General features: G+C 44.3%; 1 protein-coding gene across 1 annotated transcript in view; it reads right to left on the reverse strand.

The window, feature by feature from the left end:
• The window catches only part of AGAP1 (ArfGAP with GTPase domain, ankyrin repeat and PH domain 1), a 248519-nt gene that overhangs the window by 156725 nt on the left and 67144 nt on the right, over window positions 1-24650 (reverse strand). The window contains 3 exon segments of the mRNA XM_039555487.1: window positions 5417-5509; window positions 10384-10539; window positions 17151-17278. Coding sequence (XP_039411421.1) covers window positions 5417-5509; window positions 10384-10539; window positions 17151-17278 — 377 coding nt within the window.

Below are 24650 nucleotides of genomic sequence, written 5' to 3' on the forward strand. Positions count from 1 at the left end.
TAAGATCGTTGCTTATTTGTCCTCTCTTCTGGTAGACTCCAAGTAAACATCTGCAGCCAGGAAAGCTGCTGCAAAGAGCATTTACTGTTTGTGAGGACGGCGAGTCTTGGATGTGACACTTGCCCGGAGCACTGCAGTGCTCTTGTGGGAGTGAGGATGACTAAGGACATCACTTTGACTGACCAGACATGGCAGATGATCCCTTTTCAAAACCTACTGCCACGACAGTGCCGTGCCTGCTGAAATGCTCCAGCAGGCTGGACAGACAGCTACGGGTATTTTAAGGGAAAACACACTGCAAGCAGGATGATCTCACAGCTTCAATGGAAGCACCAAGGTAACAGCATTGTGTGTTATTCCATGCAAGAGCTGTAATTGTGTAACTGGTGCTTAAACATCCCAACTAGGGCTAAAAATGAACAAAACCAAGTTTAGGGAGTAGGAAATCTCTAGTGAAGCAGAGGCAAGACTGACCTACACCTGTGGGGAGCTGAGGAAAAGTGACAGGTTTTTTAATGTTAGACATTTGATGAGAGCCTCTTCAAAGTTACCTCTGCTGAATTTAATGATTTTTTATAAAATTCAGATGTATGTTGGGAAGTGCCGGTTTTGTTTATGCCCATCTTAAGGAAAAACCGCAAGTTGTGCATCCAGGAACCAAACTCTTCTTCGTGAACAGCAGATCAGTGATGCCACCCCATTGCCTCGACATAAAAAATATTTGCCATTTTTAGGTCAGAGTAAAGGGAAAAGAAAAAAGACAAAATACCTAATTTCATTAAGATTACTTTAATGTACTTAAATGTGCCAAGCTGGCAGGCAAAGAAGGTCATTTGAAATATCACCTAAAAGTAAAGCCTGAATAAGATATTCCACTTTCTCCATTAATCCAGCCATTTACAAACTGTGGGAAGGGAATGGATTCTGAAGTTCACCTTTGCAAGTCATGGATGGCAAATTTTTCACTGTGTCATCAATACAGCATTAACCATTAGAACATTTATTTCCAATCCAGGCTTCAAGTTTGTCATCCCTGAGTGATGCAGGAATTTGGGCGGCAGGAGAGGTGCAGCACCTCCCAGGGTAAGCCAAGGGTGGAGACAACCTGTCAAACATCAGTTTTGGCCAGTTTTTGGTAAAAGAACAGTCAAGGTTATATAGCTGGAGTCTATAATGATGTGAGCATCTGTGATTAAGTGCAAAGGGCAAAGAGAAGAAGGGCTGGGAGCAGAAAGTCAAGGCCAGCCCTTACGTATTTATTTACACTCCAGGCTGGGGGGGATGGGGGCAGGACAGAGGAAAAAAAATAATAAAAATTAAAAAAAAAAAAAAAAAAAGAAAGAGCACACAGCTGCCATCCCAAAAACAGACCTCCCATCTGCCACCCACGATTTGCATGTCACCTTCTCCAGGCTCATTTGTACTTCATTAACTGCCATTGACTTAACAAGATTTATGCAAATGACACCATAGGAGCTCGCTAACTCCCACTGCAATCAAGTGATTATGTATGTACAATTCTCCACAGCAATGAAAAATTAATACATGACAAGCCCCCTCACCGCTGAGCTGAGCTTCTTGCTTTTATTTTTCTTGTTGTGTGCAGTTTTTTTTTCAAATTTGAATATGCCCTACTGATAAAGATTTCCCAAACCCACGAAAACCGAAGTAATTTTCCCCGAACGCTACGAAACCTCCCATCCTAGAAAGCCAAGTCCGCAAAACTGTACAGCCCAACGTGTGCTTCAAAATATTCACTCAGGCTTACCAGAAACAAGTCTTCTTTTCCAGAATAAATGGGTTTGAAGGGAGGATTCTCCAATCAGAGCAAGCCACTCGCTGTATTATTAGCAGTGCTACAGAAAATAGCTTATATATTCTTAGTTTAAGCACCTCTTTCTCAGAAGTCCAGAACTTTCTATGGATTTTAACTTGGAGGCAATATTGTTCAAGACTTTTTCTGACTCCATTTGACTTGCACAAGACATTTAAATAGCACACAAGTGAAATTTTGTATCCTTTTTTAAAAATTCTGCCATTCCCAGTTCTCAGCAGTTGCTCAAAGTCCGGGATTTAAGGCATGCTGATATGGCTGTGCATGCACAAGGTATTGGTACCTCCCCAGGAAATGGCCTTCCCAAAATTTCACTCACCTTAAGAGTATTTTGGCAGGAGTGAACAGCCACCCTTTAAAAACAAGCCTGCTTTTCATTGCCTGCATTTGGGGTTTCTGCTGGGAGCAGGAAGGGTCGTCAGGACAGCTTTATATGGCTTAGCCCAATAAAATCACATTTAGCACTGCAGTGAAAAATCAGCTTTACCATGTAGAAAGGACACAGAGAATATGAACATTAACTCTTTTTGACCAGGCTGCTCTGAGTTAAGGATAAAGCCCTGAAGGAATGAGGTGTTTCCTTGGAAGGAAAGAGGCTACTCATAATTTCACCTCTTCCATGGAATCCTGGAATGGTTTGGGTTGGAAGGGACCTTATATTCCATCTCATTCCAGCATCCTGCCATGGGCAGGGACACCTTCCCCAAGACCAGGTTGCTCAGGGCTCCATCCAAACTCTCCCAAACTCCCAGGGATTTCCTTTAAACTCACAGGGATTCAGGGACCAAGAACAGGAATGCAGGAGCAGGTTGCAACTCTTGGCTTCTTTTGATCAAAACCCACTGGCAAGCTGTGCAGGTCCGTTCCTGGATCCAGAATGATCAGCAACTCTTTCATAGCGCTGGGAGAGATTCCATTTTTCCTCAAAACCACAACATTTCCAGCCTCCAAAGAACTTGTTTTGGCTGGAGGTTTTATCATTTGTTTGTGGGGCGTTGTTGGGTTTGGTTTTGTTGTTTGTTTGGGGTTTTTTATGGTGGAGCTCTTGTTGTTACTGTTGTTGTTTAGCTTTATTCTCCCACAGCAATCCTGGGAATGCTCCAGCCTGAAACCAGATTTCTCTTTCTATCCCTAAGTATCCCAAGCAATAAGAGACAAAACAAGAAGAAACAGGCTCAAGTTGCACCAGGGAAGGTTCAGGTTGGATATCAGGAAAAATTTCTTCACTGAAAAGGTGGTCAGTCCCTGGCACAGCTGCCCAGGGCAGTGGTGGAGTCCCCATCCGTGGAGGGATTTAAAATCCATGAGGATGTGGCACCTGGGGACATGGGTTAGTGGTGGCCTTGACAGTGCTTGTTTAAACACTGGACTTGGTGATCTCAGAGGGCTTTTCCAACCTGACTCTCTGATTCCGTTTGCCACAGAAAACACCGTGATGGAAGAGGCTTCTCATCTTAAGAAGAACAGCAGCAGTAAGACTTTTAGGTTGAGAAGTTCCCTTTCACATCCCTCTGTCTTACTCCCAATTAAGGTATGAAATAAGACATCAACTTTCCTAGCAGGAATTTCTGCTGCCTCAGAGACAGGTCCAAGGCACCTGTCGAGCCCCCTGAGAATGTGGCTGTATCAACAACTGATCCTGGAGCCACCTCTACTGACCAGACCTCCAAAATCCCTCCTCTTGACATCTCAGTGTGATGTGAAATCCCACTGGGAGCAGCCACCCTACAGCACTGCACACCTCCCAACCTCCCATCCCCAAACCCCAATGAACAGGATGGATCTGCTGAGGACACACATCAAGGATTTGTAGGTAATGGCTTGTACGTGACAAAATGAAATTACCGTAATTGGGACTAGTAACAAGAAGGACACGTTCCCAAAAGATTGCTCACATTTGGTACACGAGCAGGGTTGCAAGGAGAATTTTTCCACACAGAAATTCCAGCTATTGTAGGGGATATTTTGTTACAACACGTTGTGGCACAATCACACTTACGATATTTATCTTACAATACTCTCCCTACGAGTGCATTTTTAATCAAATTAATTCCGTACCACAGCATTTTAGGAAAGAACAGTACGTATGCCTGGAATAAATATTGGCACATCCACTCCTCAGTTTTACATTCTCAGCTGCACTTTTGTTTAATTAGCATTACCCAGAAGGATTGCAGCCGGTCTAACCCATCCTGTACCATACAAAAGCTGGAGGAAAATAAAATTGTAGCTTGCTTCAAATGCCTGGAATCTCCTCCCCTGAATGCAGAGCCAAATACTGAGCTCCTGTGCTTTCAAACTGCTCTTCTGGATTGCAGTGTGCTTGATTAAAATTTGCCTACTAGAGATTCACACACGACAGCATTTTTGCTGCCTGATGGTCCCAAAAGGTCTTTTAGAATGACTTTAAGAAGAAAAATCACAGCTGATAGTTAAGGGTACAAAATCACCTCCTCCTCACATCCAGAAATAGAGGAAAAACACAAAACACCCCAAAATATGTAAACCCAGCTCCACATGGGACATCCAGGGCTACCTGGCAAGGTAAGGCATGGACTGAGGGAAGATTAGGAGAGGCAAGTAAGCCTCTGGAGGGCAGGAAAGGCACCAAAACAACTGGAGAGAAACGTGTGGGAAGAAAATAAGTGGAAAAGAACGGGAGCTTATCTCTAGCAAGGTGACTCACACGAGTAAACACTTGCAAACACTAGCACAGAAACCGTGTGAGAAGCATTCCATGGGAATGTGGAGATGTCAACCACATGGAGTCAGTGCCATTTCATTTGAGAAAGTCAATCATCTCATTCCCCAAATACTTCCCATCCAACACTGGCACTTGCTCTTGCCTTGCAGAGGAGTGTTCCCAGCTACAATTTAGCATCGAGTTTCCAGGCTAATGAAAGCGCATCTAGGCTAGTAAAACAGACCAAAACAAATCCTCGGCTTCAAGTCCTGTTGTGTAATGAGAAAGTTTAATTAAGGCCACACATTACAGCTGTAAATGTTCTCTTATATAATAAGGTCTAAATGAAACTGAACCTAATCAAAGTTACAATTCCTTCATTAGCAAATTACAAACAAGAGCGCGCAGCTGACACACCGGCCATGATTATCACAACTAATTGCCTCGTTGTTACGGAGCAGCCTGAAACTGTGTTCAGATGTCCGTCTGTGGTAGCAAATTAGGGCCACATCAGGCTATTCCTGCGATCACAAGGGGCTCTTGTCGAGCGATCTGATTTACCCTGCGCCTGGCAGCACTCGGCCCAATCAAAGCCCCCTCTACAAAGGCAGCTTTGAAGCCAGCACAGCCTAGAAACCCGCTCCATATGCAGGCCGGCAGACTGCACTTCATTAGGCCTGTTGTCACATTTTCCCTCTTCTTATTCTAATGATCCTATTTTAATACACATAGGAACCTCTCCTAATTGATGTCAAGTGAGTGACTTCCACATTCATCACCGGCGCACATCAAACGCCGCTCGGCGCTCGGCCCCGCCACCGCAGTGCCGCGGACCCGAGGTGTGTCTCCCAACTATGGAAAGCAGGGGAGGAAAAAAAATGCAACTATTTCAGCATTACCTGTTTAATTGGGATTGCTCGGCCGCTTCCAATGCTGTCTGTTCTGCTCTCCAGGACCTTCTTCTCTTTGTCTGGGTCGCTCCCTTTCCGAGACTGCAGAGCGAAAAGAAAAGTTTGTGCTCTATTAAATGCACACGGAGGATGCTCTCGTTTGCCTTTTTTTTTGGGGGGGGGGGGGGAAGGGGAAGGCAATTAAAAAAATTATTTGGCAGGTAAATCTAGGCTCAAAAGCTGCGGGTTGGATCTACACAAGTACACAACCATCCTAAAATCCGAATAAATTTCCCATCCGCCACCCATAAATTTCAACCATCCACTAGTTTGAAATGCATTTGGGTTTAAAGAGTTACAGCTTCACTGTCTGAAGATCCAGAACATCAGAGGACACGTTTCTGAAGTTTCCAACAGTAGCTCCAAAGCGGAATGAAGGTGCCATCTCCTCATTAAAAAATTTAATATACCCATGCATACATTTAATTCACACCTGTGTGGTTCTTAGAAAAGTCAGCAACTATTTAGAAATACGATTTTATAATGCTGGTTTTGACCATGTGAACTTTAACTCATTATTTTTTTCTGCTTTGGGATAGTTAGAAAGTTGGAACTGCAAGAAAAGCTGGTGACTGATGCTGGAAAAAGTTATCTCAACACAATGTGGAAAAATTAGCATGAGGAGGATTTAACCAATGTCTAAAGCCTGAATTGCTTTATCCTGGCTTTCTCTAAGGCTGGAACTGCTGCAGGAGTAAGGTCACAGCGCTCACTTCTTGACTTTAGCAAGTTACATGGGAATTGGAAGAAGTTACTCAGGGTGCAGCCCGTTCCTGCGACAGAACGCACGAGCGCAATGGTTTTGACAGATTTATTTTATTACAAAAAGAAGACCTGCGAGTCATCCTCCTTAATAACTGCACTGACAAGTGACAACTTCACTCCATTACTTTCCAATGGGAACATTACTCACACAATATCGGAAATGGGAAAACATTTTCATGTGCTTTTCAACTCGGCGCTGATGTATGAAAGGAGCCCATTTGTGGTGTCCGGCACCACGATGGGGAGCTAATGAAACCCGGGGCGACGTCAGAGCCCGCTCCGCGTTTCCAGCGGCAAGAGATGGAAAATCCGGAGGACAGTCGGGATCGTGGATCGCTAATGCCCGCTTCCCCCATTCCACAAAGGGGTGGAAGGAAGAATAAACCCCCGGAGCAGCTGCCCCCGGGCATGAGAGGAGGGAAGGGGAGGGAGGGAAGCCAGCGAGGAGGACTTCAAGTAACAGCATTCTGAGCAACACATTCACCCAGCGGGGATCCCGTGCTGCCGGCCCCGCTCCGCCGGGAACGGGCTCCTATCACCAGTTACTATGGTTCGGGGCAATGGAATGACGTGCCGGGGAATTAAACAAAGAACAAATGAAAGCAAGCAAAACAAGTGGGAGGGATGAAATCCAGTGTGCAGGATAACTATTGTTCCTCGTCCTTCAAGACAGATTTCTGCCTCTGAAAGTGCCACTTCCCAAGAATACAAGGCAAAACAAAGCTTCAATGGCGCAAAGCGCCCGTAAGTGACATTGTAAAGAAACTCAGTGAAGGTGCCCAAATCCTTGGGAGGGGAGTTGTCAACTTGAATGTTTCTTTTTTATCTGACTTTTTTTAGAGAAAGGACCCTGCCTCTGAAATGCAGGCTGAATATCTGTGTGCTGCTTTTCATTTCTAGTTTCACATCATCACCATTCCCTAAAAGTAATCGCAGCTGGAAATCACACGCTGCACGTGGAAGGGAAATATCTACGTGCAAAACATTGCTAAGTGCCAAAAGTACAGAAATGTAGGGATTTCTGGTAGGCAAATTCCCTTCCAGCTGCTCGTAATCACAGAATCCCTAACATTTTCCAGGGGAGAATCTTAGCACGCTCTGCTATTTATAAAGATAAATTGTGCAGTGAAACAGAGATCTGATCTTTTATGCTTTCGTACCTAGGACACACACAACGTATCTTGCATCCCTACAGCAGAAAAAAAAAAACCCACTCCAAACCAGTGGAAGAGTAACACTTGACAGGACTTTTTTTGATGGCACATCCACACATTCAGTGGTTCCATTTAAAACACCTGCACGAATACAATTTGAGTGATTTCCCCTTTGCACTGGAAGTCACTCACAGACTTAATCCATGTAAAACTTGCCCCAAGCTGTCACATCTGAGTTTGGGCACAACCAGACCCAGACCTGCATTGCAGAGCACCCCAAAAGTAAAAATACTCATCTCTAACAGGAGATACTGAGACAGAGAGAGTTCATTTTAAGTTTGAAAAACTCTCTTGGAGCTCTGTAAATATATAAGACAGGTAATTACTGAATGTGGGAAAGGAGATGTGCCTTTCTGTGCCAGAAATTCCCTCACCCCATGTGGGATCAGACATGGTTACAATCAGCTCCTTGCTCAGTGGACCTCACATTTTATAGGCATTTTAAATCCTCACCTGCCCTATACATTATTATTTGGTGGTCCCTGTTATCACACTACCCAAAACAAAGGATATTAACCCTTCTACTAACATTTCATCTCTTTTATCACCTAAGTGGAAAATGAGCTGCTGCAACGATTGCTTCACAACAAACATTAATACTCAAAGTCAAAAAGATCAGATGCTGCATTTAATGCACTGAACAGGAACATGTTTAAAATTCTCAACCCTATTCCAACTCAAAAGCTCTAATTAAGTAAAGAATCAAATATTTTCTACTTAGCCCAGTTTTCTTCCAACATCATCAGATCTAAAGATCACTAAACAGATTACCTGTGCTAGATAACAAGAGGTAACTTGCAATTATTAAACAGAAATATATCTGATTCTGTAAGAGATAAAGGCATAAGTGACTGGGAAGAGAAGCACGGCAAGAAACCCAGAGCTAAACAGTATAATATTTAAATTACACACTGTGTTCGCACCTACACGGAAAATACCGGTCATCTATTTATTCAATTAAATAATTCTAGGTTATAACTTGGCTGATACGGCACAAAACCAGGGCTACAGCAGAGTGGGTGTTAAGTACTTCAGCACATGGATTGCAGGGCAACTCATTAAACAATCTCACTACACTCACTTTAAAAGACACAACTAATTCTGCAAAGCCAAATTATTATTATTTTTCCCAGCTACCAGACATTAACCAAGTATCAACAGCCTCACATATTAGTAAATATGGCTCTCACTAATTATCCCAAACCAGAGCTTGAGTCTATTTGTTTATAGCTGACTTAACACTCTTCTCAAACCTTTTCTGTGACTGCAGATGGGCCTATTTTCCTCTCCTCCCTTTCTCAGGTTTATAGTTGCTCCAAACTGAAACACCCCCAATTCCCCAAATGCCAACACCACCCCACAGAGCCCTTGCAGCACCTCACACACCCTTCAGCCCTGACATGGATGGTCGGCGATGTTTCCAGGGATGCAGTGGCATCCCAGCTCTGCTTCCAGAGCTCTGATTGCTGGCTGTTTCTGGGCTGACACTGACATCTAGTGGGGTTGGGAACTCCGGAATTTTCCCACCAAACTCCAGAGTGTTCCCACCACTGGGAAGAAATCCGCACAATTGTTATCTAATATCGGCGTCAAAGCAGGGACGCTTCTTGCCAGGCCACTCATTTTATTGTTTTCCACCTCCACATTTGCACCCAAACACAAATGTGTCGCTTCCTTTCCTTTGCAGGAGTGGGAGAACCGGGTTTAATCAAAATACCCCTGTTGGGATGGACACAGGATCCCTGGGGCTCTGTGCTGTCACACTCAGCGCTCCAAAACAGTGACAAAACCTTCCACTTGTGGAAGGTGGAGGGCTCAGATATCCCTCAGAGCATGAGGAAATGGTTTTATCGGGTTTGAATGTGGCAAGCGAGCATGACATCACCTTTAGAATAAAATATATACATTCCCATGCTGACAGGGAAGCTGTGGGCTCCTAAACACAACTAACATGTAGCTACAACCCCAAGGGAGTTACATGAAAGCCCACAAGGATTCTGAGTTTGCTATGATGTGTGTGAACTGTCAAAAACCTGCTTACAAACCACAATTACACCTGCAACACCATCCCAGAGCTTTCAGCAAGAGGGATAAACCAAGGCAATCTTCACTCAAGCCTTCACTAGCATTCCCCAAACTCCTTTTCCATAACAAAGACGTGACATATTGCACCAAGCAGCTTTCTATTTGCTGTTTTTGGTTGGTTGGTTGGTTTTGGGCTTTTTGGCCTCTCAATGAAGCAAAAACCCAGGTAGTTTGGGAAGGAAAAAAGTTACTTTAAACTCCATCATCTTTTTTGACCCTGGAGAAGAAAAAAGTGATTTGATTCTAAATAGTAATGAAGGTAGCACAGGGTAGTTGTAGAATAGCTGGGTTTGGGAAGGAGCTTAAAGCTCATCCCACTCCACCCCCTGCCATGGGCAGGGACACCTCCCACTATTCCAGCTTGCTCCAAGCCCCATCCAACCTGGCCTGGAACACTTCCAGGGATTCAGCGGCAGCCACAGCTTCTCTGGGCACCCTGTGCCAGGGCCTCCCCACCCTCGCAGTGAGGAATTCCTTCCCAGTATCCCATCTAACCCTGCCCTGTCAGTGGAAGTCCCATCACTCCAGGCCCTTGTCCCAAGTCCCTCTCCAGCTCTCCTAGAGGCCCTTTAGGCACCAAAAAGGGCTCTTAAGGTCTCCCTGGAGCCTTCTCATCTCCAGGCTGAACAACCTCAAGTCTCTCAGCCTGTCTTCCTAGGAAAAGTGCTCCTGTTTAAGTCTCCAACAGAACCACCCAATGATAATTCCAAGATGTTCTCGTTTTTGAGTCCACAGCTCCGTGCCACCACTCCTGTGTGGGTCAGAGCAGCCCAGCTGCAGAGGGCTGAAGCTCAGGCTGACCCCACAGCACCACGCACACCACAGCAGCAGAGGGTCCCCTGGCTCACTCACCGTGAAGAGGTTGGATCGGCGCTTGGACTGTTTACGGACAGGAGTTGGTGTGTTGGCAGTGGGAGGAACATCAATCCGCAGCTCCTTCTGGCTGGTGCTTGGAGTTGATGGGACAGAGGAGGAATAATCACTTAAACTCCCTCCTCCATTACTGGTCTGCAAGGATTAAAGTGAGTTTTAAACAGTGGTACACTGCTTTCAAGAAATGACAATCCACAGCTGTATCTTATTTACTCCTGATTTACTCCATATTTACACAAAAGAGCAGCCAGGGCTCAGGGACTCAGCAGGGCTGTCCTACTGCCACTTTTCCACACATTTCTATTCCAAGCCTTTAAACATCTCCCCTGCCATTATTTTTGAACACTTAGATAGCTCTGTTTACACAGCAGGCACATTTTCATTCTATGCAGTATAACCTTAACTGGATAGCGACAGTTTCATTTGTTTTCTAGTGTAAGAATAAGCAAAACAATGGGGAAAACCTTTCAAATCTGGATTTCTACTTCAAACCTACTAAACTACATTCTAACCTAAGAGAAAATAACCCATGCCATGGAGCTGCATAGCTGGAGCTAAGCCTAGTCTGGAGACACCAGATCACTGAGAGCTGATCAAGAAAATGAAAATAATTCAGTATTGTAAAATAGGTACTGTGGGGTTGGATAAATCCCAACATATTCCAAGAACCACAGAATCTCCTGAGCTGCAAGGGACCCACAAGGATAATCGAGTCCAGTTCCTGGCCCTGCACAGGATTTGCTGAAGCCACTGGTACAAAGATACAAAACTTTTAAGTAAGGTATGCCAATTTACTCAAGGCAGCCAAAACTGTGATGTTACATCCTAGCCCTGAAAGAAATAAAGCATTGAGCCTATAGAACAATAAATGAACAGATGTAACAAATTCCTAAAAGCAGGAAGGTGATGAAACCGGACACAATGGAAAGGACCAAAAAGGTGATTAAGAAAAAGTCTTATTTTTCCTTTAAAAGGACTTCTTACACATGACATAAATGAGTACTAAAAACATCATTAAAGGAGATGCTCTGTGTGCTGATGGGGGACTGGGGCAGGACAACAGGGAAAATTCTGCCTGCTGGGGATGGAAAACTCAGCAGAGGAGCAGCAGTGGATGAAGGAACCGGGCAACAACTCCCACGTAGCTTTTGGGGCAAAAACCACATCTGGGATGCACAGAGAAGGGGGAAAGCCCATGTTTGAAGCAGTCAAGTTTCCTAGAGGAAGTGAGGAAAGTAAGAGGGCATTTCCAGAATTCCTGAGGAGAAAGATGCCCGACGGGACTTCCCCCACACTCCTTGGGGATCAGCATCTCCAGCTGCAACCAGTCAGGATGAAAAAGCAGGAGACAATCCCTTACACCCCCCAGCTGAAGTCTCTCAGTGTTCCAAGTTCTCTTCTGATTCTTGCAGCTTTTCCAAACCAGGGAGCAGAGGTGAAGGCACTGAAAGCAACAGAGGGGCTGAAGAGAGATTTCCTACAACATCCTCAAGTGCCAGAAGAAGCAGCAGCAGAACTGGGAGATGTAAACAAAAGAGATGAAATAACATAATTGAAATGATCATTTTGAGTGTCCTAATGGAGAATGGTAACACTGGAGAACAGAGCAGGACAACCTGGGAAGAAATGGCCTCAGTACCCCACATTGGCTTTCCCTGTCTCTGTGGCACCTTGTTCCCAAACCACTGGATGTGTTGGAGGTGAGAAGGGTGGCATGGAAATCCTATTTTAAACTGAAATGAACAGATTTATACCCTAAGAGCCTACTTCCCAGATGGAGAACATGAAGGATTCCCTAAAATTTTACCTTTTAAATCCTTCATCATTTTATAGCGCATTTTACACTTTTTGCAGCCGTCTCCTGGATTTCTAAGTGATTTATTTTCTGGGAGTGAGTAACTCCTGAAGAAAAACACAAACCTGTTGGATATTCTGCTCCCCAAAGACACACAAAGAGTTTCTATAAAAGAAGTCCTGTAGGCAACATTTCTCTTCTTACACACCAAGCCCAGTGGATTTCCAACTTTGTAAATAAAACTCTGAGGTGATTTCAAAATAAGCCACTGGCTGGAACAATGAAAAACACAACCAGAGAAACACTCGGAAACCATATTCATAAAATCACAGACTGGTTCAGGTTGGAAGGGACTCCAAGGATCATCTAATTCCAACTCCCTGCCATGAGCAGGGACACCTTCCACTATCCCAGGTTGCTCCAAGCCCCAATGTCCAGCCTGGCCTTGGACACTGCCAGGGATCCAGGAGCAGCCACAGCTGCTCTGGGCACCCTGTGCCAGGGCCTCAGCACCCTCCCAAGGAGGCATCTACAATGCTTGTTCTAGAAAAATATTAGATTACTTAGAAACAACCCTGTAAATCCAAAAGGATTGTGATATATGAGGCAAATGTTGCATCATTTCTCTTTTCGTTCTGGCATTCTAGAAAATCCCCAAAAAGCAGAAGGAGCAGCTAGTTAAGCAATGTAGTCTCTTCTCTAGTCAAGTGTCCAAAATATCACAACAGATTGTCATACCCCAAATGGCCCCAGTGATAAATAAGATCATTGTATCCTACTATTTAGTGCTTATCCAGAATCAGGTCTCACATACAATTAAATAATGGATGACTAAGTCAAATGCCCTTTGCTTTTGGCAGTTCAATTTACGTGTTTAGACAATCATGTCGTAGCAAAAACTGCTTGGAGGCATTGTGCAAACATAAATAGTGCATCACTACTGATTTGCAACAGGTAGTAAGGAGTGAGCTTGTGTGGTAGCCACAGCTGAGCTGCAGCTTCGTAGTGGGTGTTCAGCTCCACACCTTTCCCACGAATAATGCAAATCTCTTTGGAGAATGACACTGCTGACCAGGAGACACAATTCTGGCACTGCTGTCCACATGGATGGACCCTGAGGGGCTGGAGCGTGGCCAGGGCAGGGAACGGAGCTGGGGAAGGGGCTGGAGCCCCAGGAGCGGCTGAGGGAGCTGGAAAGGGGCTCAGCCTGGAGCAAAGGAGGCTCAGGGGGGACCTTGTGGCTCTGCACAAGTCCCTGACAGGAGGGGGCAGCCGGGGGGGAGATCGGGCTCTGCTGCCAGGAACAGGGACAGGGGGAGAGGGAATGGCCTCAGGCTGGGCCAGGGGAGGTTTAGATTGGATATCAAGGAAAATTTCCTCACTAAAGGGTGTCTAAGGTCCCTCTGTCACAGTGGAATTCATGTAGACCACGCAGACATGGAAACATGGCGCCATTTCAATCTCCTCTCACAGCTGATTTCCAGGAAAGCCAGCTAGTGTGAAAACACACAGACTGCAAGGAATTACAGTCATTGGTAGAACAATTCTTTCCATCTTTACCTTCAAAACTGGAGTTCACCAGTAAGCTCACACTGCTGGGGATTCCTAGCTGGAATTTCCACATCATCAGTTTTTCTGGAGAGGGGCCTGGAGTCTTCCACACAGACAGCAACTACAGCTGTTCTGTTGTGCCAAGGGCTTTTCCAGCTGTTTTTACAACAGTGCAAACTCACACCCAGGCCCAGCTGCAGGTAACCACTCTGCAGGTAATGCAGCCCCCACACAGAAGGCACTGAGGACCAAAGGTGGGACCCACCCGCGCAGCCTCAGGGGTTTTGGAACCAGATGATCTCCACTTTCAGGGGCTGGGCAGAGCAAAGAGCCCTCTGGAACTGTTTTTATTGGCACTATTCTTCTGAGATAGTATCTTAAAAATGCCTTCCTGATATGTCAGGTGTGAAGGACAAGCAACTCCTCTAGCACAGGGATGGATTTAGGGAAAAGCAATGCCTATGGGGTTTTGTGAGGGAAAAGGGAACTCACGCTACTTTGAAATAAGACTTAGCATGGTCTACAAGCATATCATGCCAAGGAAAACTGTCGAGGGATGAGGGAAAGGGGGAATGAAAGGTGGGATAGACATGCAGAGCACACAGATACAGAAGTGACTGGTCTGTACTTGTAAAAAGTAAAGACTATTCCAAGATGCCCTGTGGCCAATAAGAGGCCTTCAATCCACTGAGCAACATTTCTTCTCCTCTAAACAACTCAGTCCACCTCTTGAAGTGTTCCAAAAAGCCAGACAGTGAGCTGTGACTGGAATACCTGAATACATCAGACAGAATGTAAGTGATGTCGCACCATCCCTCTTGTTGACAGAGTACACAACAGTTCTGTCCATCATGGTCGTGAATGATAATCCTTGGATTTGAGAATGAAATTCTTTCCATGCGTTCTGTGCTGCCCTGAAAGCCAACAGAGGTACCTGAAGTATTTGCAAGGGTTGTTGACTCTGGGTACCAAGGGTTTTCAAGGAAAACCCTCATCTTGACTGACATACACGCTAAAAACTAAGTAGGAAAATTAAGCAGCATCTACTACAAAGACAAGTGGATTTTGTCTTTGGAATAGGAAGCTTCTTATTGTGTGGAACAGCTCTCTGGAAATACGTAACTATAGATACTCCCGACAGCATTTTCTGGAAGAGGATCTTACTGAGGCATTTACCACCTCAGACTCCTGGACATGAGGATAGAGAAACACCCAAACACACAGACAAATCTTCCACGGAATCCCAAAATGGTTTGGCTCAGAAGAGACCTTAAGGCTGATCTTATTCCAACTCCCTGCCATGGGCACCTTCCACTAGACCAGACTGCTCCAAGCCCTGTCCAACCTGGCAAACTGAAACCACAAAAGCCCTGGATGGTGCTAAGCCTTAGAATTCCCCCCAAGGTATGCTAAGGACTAGGATGGGTAAGGTGACACTTGATACTTCTTTTTTTCCTTTCTCTAAAGCCTAAGCTTTGGACTGCAGAGTCATCTGGAGAGTTTGCAGGAGTTCGATCCCCAGGATGATCCAACCAGAGATGGAACAATATCCGACTTGATCTGAAGTGCTGTGTGTAACCACTGCCTCTGAAGGCCTCTGCTCCTGTGGAGAATGCAAGTGGCAGGGCACTGCACCGATAACGGGTTCAATTCATGGAGGAAATCTTCAGAGAAACATCATTACGCCAAGAGAGATGTTCCAAAGGGCAAGACACCAGCCAGTCTTCCAGCCAAGATCAGAGATGGCAAATCTTGCCCCAGATCATCTTAAACTTGGAATTGCAGTTGCAAAGTTCTTTTAAGTCTGGGATAAGGATTCAGCTTCCTTCCCTTAAACAAGGTCACACTGCCTTCAAGTGTAGCACAAAGGAGATACGACATGAAACAGATTTCTGGCCTCTACTTTTAGGCATGACATCAGTCTCAGAAGAGAGACATCTTTGCCTGGTGATGCAACTGCCCTTTTAGGTAATTATGACACCTTGCAAAGGCAGTAAAGAACATTATTTCACTTTTATTGAAACAGAATCTAGGGAGCCTTATCACAAAAGCTACCCTGCCTTGATTTTCCCAAACAGTTCTTATCACTGGCAAGAAGTTTACCCGCATAGGTGATGTACTGGTCTACAATTTGGTGTTTGCTGTTGACCTTCCTCCTAGGCTTGGGTAGGAAACCAGTGAGCCCCCAGATATTTGATGCCCTTAATCAAAAGAAGCTTCATTAACAAGAAATGCCCTCAGAGAGGGCAAGTTCCAAAGTCTTATGGCCATGAACTGGTCAGAGACAGAGCGGCTGAGGAAACGCGGCCAATGTCACATGGCAAGAAAGAGGAAAACCTCTCCCATATGAGAACTTGTACTTCACCACAAGGTGCCAGGGTTCTTCTGAAGAGCAATGCACCTCACTCAGCACCTGCTTTAGAAAGGGGGGTCTGAGCTCCAGCATTCTCTTTAGGCTCATCAGCAAAAACCACAGCCACAGTCTGAGGATGTATCGGGACTCAGCTTGAAGCAGAGTAACTCATAGCAAAGAACTTTTAAGACTAAACTGGCACCTGCATCTCTAGGGTTGTAACCCAGTGGTAGAAGTTACTCCTTTCTGCCAAAAACCAGGCACTCGGTGCGGGATAGAGGTCCAGAGTTAAAACAGATCCTCACGTGGGTGGCTCAAGATTGCAAAATAACCTCAGAAGATACTGGCATATTATTGAGTTTAGAGTGAAAACCACACCAGAGTGGCTGTAGGTATTTGATATCATTCAGTTTACATCCATCCCAACTGGGGGTATGCCCAGAGATTATCACTTGACACTAGAAAACAAAGACACTGAGGAAGGGCATCGCGAGGGAGACACAGGGGAGCATACAACACACACAGGTAAAACTTGTGCTAGTCAGAAAATTTTGGTATTAACCATATGTAGTGGGTTGAACCTGAGTTGATGGACACCATATGCTTCTAAAAATACCATCAAGTGAAAATTCCAGCACTCTAACTACTGGGATACACCAGCTCAGCACAGCTGAGGGACAGTAACCATCAAAAACCCAGCAAGGGGATGTTAAACCACAGCACAGCAAACCCTGCAACTGTCATGACTGGTCTACTCAGACCTGCAGGCTGCTGGGTACCAATGAGAATGATCAAAGCAGGCTTATCAATCCAAGCACGCTTTAAAGCCAAATTATCCTGCTTTACTATTTTGTTTCCTGAAATGAAGTCAAGCCAATCTAAAAAAACCAAAAATTCAGATATTGCTTCAAATTACAGATCACTGACAGCATTAAGAAAATGGCAACTACCTCTCGAGCAGCAAAGAGAGCACATGAAATGGCATGAAATACATCAGATGAAAAGCAGCTTATCAGTTCCTCTTTCAAGCATTTATTTTATCTGTACCTGGCTGATATGTACGGCAGAAACCTGGGCAGAACACACGGAAGAGTGGCTCGGAGAGTTGGGCAGAGATTTGCAGGGTCCAATTGAGAGCTGCTGTTTCTTCTTGGTGGAAACGATCTTCTGGGCAACTAAAGGGAAACAAAACATCCAGGCAGGTAAGGCAGAGCACACGTGGAAAGCAGGGCATGGCAGGAAAACACAGAATGAACAAGACACAAACAGAGGGTTCCACCACCAAAGCCTGCTCCAAAAGTTGAGTGTGTTACACGGAAGACAAATGATGCTGGTTTTCCATGATGCTCCATGTGAGACCCCAGCTCGGTTCTCCACATGGAGGATGTGACTCCAGAACTCTCACTCCACCAGGTGAGCACCAGAGGACTCGAGGAAAAAGTTACAAAAAGCAAGAGCAGGAATTCTGTACCAAGTCCCCTCTGTGCTTACACCACCACACTAACAAAGCTTATGGTAGGAAACATTTTCCATTCTTTTTTGGGATGTTCTCCTGGCAGGCAGAAGACACCCAGTCTCTGCTGCCAAGGAATAAGATGGACTGTCCTTAATTACCAGCCATCGCACCAGGGCAATCCATTTTGGAACCCAAACCAAAGATAATTGGAATATTGGAACTGATAAAGGGTTCCCGACATAGAATGAATACCTGGATTGGTGGTGCCACACACCACATCCCAGCGAAATTATTTATGGAAAGAAGCTGTATCATGATTTCTAGTTTTAGCTTTTATTCCGCAGCAGCAGCAGCAGCACAGCTGGAAAAATGCCTAATTTGTTTTGCAATTTATTAAGACATTTTCTTCAGCACTGAAGGAAAAGCAGCATTTATCAAATGGATACAGGGATCAGAGTCATTAACATCTCTAGACACAGCTTGGCAGACCCATAATAAAAAAAAAAATCAAACAGAACTGATGTGAAATGCAGCAACTTCCAAACCCCTTCTACAATTTTTCAATTTAAACAAGTCAAACTATTTCAGGAATTCATCCCATCACACACTGGAGCTTGAGTTCTTGCTGCTAATTCAGCTAAAGCCTTTGGAAAGTGCTCTTTTTATATGTCACAAATACATAAAAATAAAATTTGTTGCTACCTTTTGAGTCACAAATTAAAAACTAATCAAAATTTCAGTCTTTAGAAACAGATATCTGCGTAGTGCTAATCAAAAATACCACTAACTAAATTTAGCTTCCTTGCATGCAGTTTTCTTCCTGAAGGGAAGCACCTCATGAAACTTGTGCCAAGGAGCCTGCAGTCACCTGCAAAGCCTCCACCAAAACCAGTGACAATTATTGGCATCTCCTTAAGAAGTACCCCAGAAACTTGATGGAATTAAGCCAACAGAATCCAGGCTGTCTTGTTCAGAAAACATAAAAAGATAATCACGTAAATTCCAAGATTATTTTCCCTCACTACCTTATAGCACAGGCAGGGATGGTGTAAGCATAGTTTCTTCTCAGATGAATGCAATTTTAATAACAAACTGGTCTGTGGCTTATGTTTTTCATGCAAATGAATGATGGCATAACCATGATTTAGTGAGAATACATTGTATAAAGAATAGCTCATATATATGAAGAAGCAGCTTCATTAGTTACATCCCACCTCCAATAGGCCTCTTATCATCCTGAAAGGATGGTATCAATTAATTTATCTTCCCCATGCATATTGATCATAACCTTCATCAGCTAATCATGTTTAAATTAAAGGGGAATATCGTAGCACTCTGTCATTTCAGACCCATTGGGTTATTGATCTGGAGCCTGGGAAGCCATATATTAAAATATTTTAAAACACATTAGTGAGTGAAGAGAGCAAACCAAAGGTCAGATTTTAGCATATGCACATGGATTTGTCTTCATCGTATGTGGAAAAGACCTAAATTAAGACCAAAACTGAACAAAAACCACACATGAATGAAAACTACCTCATCTGCAAAAGCTCCTGCTCCCACATAGGAGAGATAATTAGCCAAGGAAAATATTTACCTCTTCCCTTCAATGTGAACACAGGGGTGTTGGTAGCATCACACCAACATGCACAGCACAGTCTGGGCAAGGAAGGGGAAGGAACAGGGGAAAGAAACTCAAGACAGTCTGAACTCACCGACTCAAATGCACAACCTGAACATGAGCAAAGAACCAGGCTGCTCCAAGCCCCAGTGTCCAGCCTGGCCTTGGGCACTGCCAGGGATCCAGGGGCAGCCCCAGCTGCTCTGGGCACCCTGTGCCAGGGCCTGCCCACCCTCCCAGGGAACAATTCCTTCCCAATATCCCATCCAGCCCTGCCCTCTGGCACTGGGAAGCCATTCCCTGGGTCCTGTCCCTCCATGCCTTGTCCCCAGTCCCTCTGCAGCTCTCCTGGAGCCCCTTTAGGCCCTGGAGGGGGCTCTAAGCTCTCCCTGGAGCCTTCTCTTCTCCAAGTGAACAGACCCAGCTCTCCCAGCCTGGCTCCAGAGCAGAGGGGCTCCAGTCTCAGAAACATCTCCATGGCCTCCTCTGGACTCATTCCAGCAATTCCACATCCTTCTTATGCTGGGGGGATCCCAAACTGGACACAGGTAGGGTCAAAATAGGCCACTCTTCACCTCAAATGTCTTAGCTCCTCACTCCATCAGAACAATGACGTCCTATAAAGAGAATTAAAAATTCAAGAAAGCAGAAATATTTCTGCCCCAAGCCTTCAGGTTCTGTCTCATTCCAAAGCTGCTTCTGAACACAATATCTGAATTTAATACTTGCTGAAAAATATTTCTAAAACAGATGAATACTGACTTAATCTATAGCAGATATCAAAAATAATCCAGAGAGTGAGAAGCATTTCAACTATTTTTAAAAATCAATTGAATTGTCTGTACTTTTACAGATTCCATTAAGCTATCAAATTTGGGACAGATTTTATTGTAATGTATCTGTAGTATGAAAAGCTAAACAAAATTTATGTGCAAAGTCAAGACCTCTTCTGCAAATAAAGGGGGATATGCCATGGATACTTAGAGCAGTAAACAAGGAGAATTGATATTTAGCAAATATTTGGTCTTGGGGGGAGACCGACGCTCATTTTTTATACATCTAAATTTAATTCCACGAACCAGAATGACTGGGAGTTGTGTTTTGCTTTAAGGCATTGATAATTAAAAGCATGTGAAATTCCCGCTCCAAGTTGGGAGGGAAAGCTCTTGGCTTGAATGCCTCTTCTTCCATGCCTGACCTAGCGCACCACAACAAAATTAACCTTCCCACCCCCTGCCACTTTCATCTCAAACGCTACTTTTTGTTAGTCAAAACCCACTCATTCCTCAGCATCTCCCGCTCCCTCCCTGCCTGGATGGCTCGCAGGGAGCCCTGAGCAGGAGAGCTCGGCGCTCCGGCAGCCTCGGAGCTGCACAGCGATGTTTCCAGGCTCCAGCTCTGCGGATCTCCGCGCAAACCACCGCGTTTTCCATCTGCGCATGGAAAAAGGGACCGCACGCTCGTCTTCCCCGAGCAAAGCCCTCCCGTTCTGCTCTGGGGGCTGACGAGCAGAGGACTGAATTCCCTCATGGGAGGACGAGCAGGGCACCTCCTCTCCCCGACACCCACAGCTGTGCCTCCATAATGAACCCACTCCTCTTTGTGCTCCGTTTGGGAGCTCGTCCCCATTAGGAATGCTGTTGCCAGAGGAACTGCACTGACAGAGTTGTCTTGCCCTGGTTCAAAGGGCTGTTCACACGTCAGCTCCTCCTCGACCTCATTAGCGCAGCTCCATCCAAGGACAAGGACAAGAAAGGCAGAGTCCTGGGGGGAAAATACTTCCTAGGAGAAGTTCAAGGCACAAGGTGAGAGTCTTACCAGCTCCGCATCTTGGAAAACTGGAAACACCCTGCAGCGCCCAAGAGATGACCTGAGGCAAATCTCATCTAGGCTGAGACCTGATCTCTCCCTGCTCCTAAGATGGATCCTAGAAAACATCCAAAGGTATCAACAATCTGATCACTTTTAATTCCCAAAAGGCAGGAAACACAGATTTTCCTGTGCTCTTTGCTTCGACCAAGGAAAGCCTGGATTATTAAAAGGGAAGACTCCAAGCATACAAGATCCTTAACATCTGGTGTTATTTCTCTTCTCAGTGATCACAGTACAGGAGTGCTGCATATTTAGGAGATGCAAACTCTCTTCTCCAATTACCACTAATTTCAATCACAACTGGTTTCTCATAAAAACCTGTTCAAGAGCATTTATCTCCACTGTGTGTCCGAGTAAGCACCGGGTTCAGTTAAAACCTGCTGCTTTGTGCAGAAGATGGGAGCGCAGGAAATTTCCCTCCACTTATGGACAGAAAATGGCTTTCAGTTGAAGCTGGAAGGCTCATGGCTGGGTGAAAACCAACAGCAGGGATAAACACTCGTGAATACCTGTTTTAACTACTGGGAAGGAAAAAAGAAATGCAAAACTGGGAGTTACACAGTATTTGCTTTTACCTTAAAGAATACAAGTGGAAAAGTTAAGATATACAGCAGCTTCCATTTTTACAGCAGCTGCCTTTTAGCTTAATATTCCATGTTTACAGTATGAGTTCAATAAAAGTAAATTTATTCCACAATTACATATTGCAGGAGAGGCAGTAATAACTATCAGAGCAAGCCCTAACCACAAACGCTTCCAAATGGGAAACATTAATGTAAGTAGCCACTATTAAGGCCATTGTGCCTGTTATTTTAAATTCAATCCATTTTCTAGGCTTAACAACCTTTACACTCCTCTGTTTAAAAGGAGAGCTCGGCATTGCACATGTCAGGTGTAATAGAGAAACGAGTGCTGGACAACTGTAATGCTGGGGTTTGGAAATGGCAATTTACCCAGCTAATTCCTGGCCACACGCAGCCAGAAATGTCTTAAGTTACTCTGCCCTGAAGAAGCAGTGCCACTGTAAAGCCTCACCTGCAGAGAGGAGTTCTTGCTCTGCGCTGAGCACAAACCCACTCCATGCTCTGACAGCCTGTGGTGAAACTTGCTGGGAGAAACTTCAATTTCACTCTACAGCACGACCAGAAAACAAAAGTCAAACCGACCAAAAAAGTATAAATCTGTACTGCAAGGGACCAAAAGCATTAGGAAGTTTTACAGGACAAAGTGCTTGGTTAACAAATCTTTGCTTCTTATACCTTGTCTTACAAGATATGAAAATACAGCTGCAAATCAGGCTCAGTATTAAATATCTTTAATCAATGCCAACATATATTTTTTCCTCCACAGGTAACTATAATTAACACTGCACATCACTTATTCCCAACTTCCATGCAAATCACTGCCTTCCAAGACTAGGCAAGCAAATATGCCAATAAATCCACTGGAAACAATCTGGCATCTGAAGGAATTTAAAAAATAAACCTGTGTTTTCTTCACTACTTGAACTGTGCTGCAAGTAGAAGCACATGGCTCAAGGATTTAAGGCAAACATTGTGCCAGACACACAGGTAAAGCCTTCTGCACATGGATTTACCTCACCAGTACCTCGTGGAGCTCTGCTGATCTCTCCATGAGGACAGAATCAAGTAATAAATCCTGTTACATCCCACACAGAGGTATGATTTTAAATGCAAAGGTTAAAAAATGTTGAAACAAGAAAAAAAGTCAAACTGAAAAGATTCAAAAAGAACGTAGTCAAATTGATGTGCTTTGTAAAATGTCCATATAGGAAGCAACTGAGTTGTTAATTACCCTTTAAGAATAACATTCTTAAGGATAACATAATCGTATATATTTAATTCTGTATCAAAACACAGAATCACCTTTTAATCATGTCAAGACAGATTAAATAACAGAAAATGATATGATACTTAAGGATTTTACCACCTTAGCGACAAATTTCACACTCCCATTTTGAAGCAGCTCCATGGAAAGCCCATTCTGGGGCATCAAATGAGAACATTTCTGCTTTCTGAAGATTCATGCACACCCAATGAGCTCACTTAAAGGAGCACAAAAAAGGACACAAAGTGCTAGAAAGCTGCTGGTTATGCTAGCGCATCTCAGATGCATCCATCCCTCTAGAAAGAAATAAACTTATGCACATTTAGTGAATCAAATTCAACTCGTGCTTCATCCAGATGGTTCTATTAACTCAACTTGAAGAAAAAACTCACCAAAAAGCCACAATAATCAATGGTTTTCTTTTTTAAGCTGCCAAAACGAATTAAAATTGTTACCTAACAACTCAAAGTCTGAAGTCAGAGCAGCAACCACACCTTGAGATGACACAGCTACATCCAGACAGGGCACAGCTGGTCCCAAAACAAGGGCCATGATTCTTGGGATATCTAAGAAAAAAGTTATATTCACCTAACACTTTGAACAAATGGCACTTTTTCCACATTAAATATGGGTATTATTCCTCAATATGTGAGTATTCTCCTCAGAAAAAAAACCAGAGAGACATCAGGTTTATTACAGCAACACACACAAAGTGCACAAACACATCAGTACTTCTGAAGCACAACCTATCTATGCTGCTCACCAAAATCAAGCCAGAGAATGTTCTTGTACTTTAAAGAAAAACCTCCCTCAAAACAAACCACCAAGGACCTAAATAAAATTAAATAAACCACTTCAGCCCATGAGCTCCATTGTCCACTGAGCCATCAAAATCCACCTCTCAGGCACACAAATGCCTGTTGGAAAAAAGAGTTAAACTCTGTGTTACCAACATCACTGCTTCAGTGCAGGTGGAGTAACTCCTGCTCCCAAAACACCCTCCTCAAATCCAGCAGCAGATAGAAAGCCATCTCCTCCACCACTACAGGCTAAAATTCCTTTGGGTTTGTGGGTTTATGCACATTCAGCTGTCACAAAAGCAGTTCCCTGCCCGAGCAGAAGCATCATAGAGCATTTCACATAAATCTCCCAAAACACATAAGCCCCCCCTTTGCACTTTAATCATTTGCTAACAGTTACAATAAGATTGTATTAAAAATTTAAACTGCCCTACTTAATGCAATTTACCTTCAAAGGTCCATTTCCAGAGAATGAAGTCGAATGATATAAATGTCGAACACTTGATCAGATTTATGGCGCCCAAGAATATTTCTCTTGATACGGATCTGACGAGTGAAGGCTAATGGCTTTAGTTTTATTACTTTTTAAGCACTTAATGGGAAAATTTAGACATTTTCACAAGACTAAGCTCCAGCAAGAATGGTGCATTTACAGGATGACAGCAGAGGAGAAAGCTGCGTGCTCTCCGTGGAGATGACCGGTTAAACAGCGTTATTAAGCGAGAGATTAATGCCAAGTATTTATCCAGATAATCTGTCACACAACAGTTAGGCCTGAGTGCCTCTCAGCCAAACAGCAGAGAGCAGCACAAAGTGCTGACTCTACAGCCGAGCTTCCACGTGGAACTGGAGCCAAAATCCTAGGGCAAGACAACTGAAGTCACACTGAGACTGGAAAAGCAGGAGCTGAGTGATACTGCCATGGGTGCAGATCAACCAGCGCCTGCAGG

The sequence above is a fragment of the Corvus cornix genome, chromosome 7, assembly GCF_000738735.6.
Source record: "Corvus cornix cornix isolate S_Up_H32 chromosome 7, ASM73873v5, whole genome shotgun sequence".
NCBI lineage: Eukaryota > Metazoa > Chordata > Aves > Passeriformes > Corvidae > Corvus > Corvus cornix.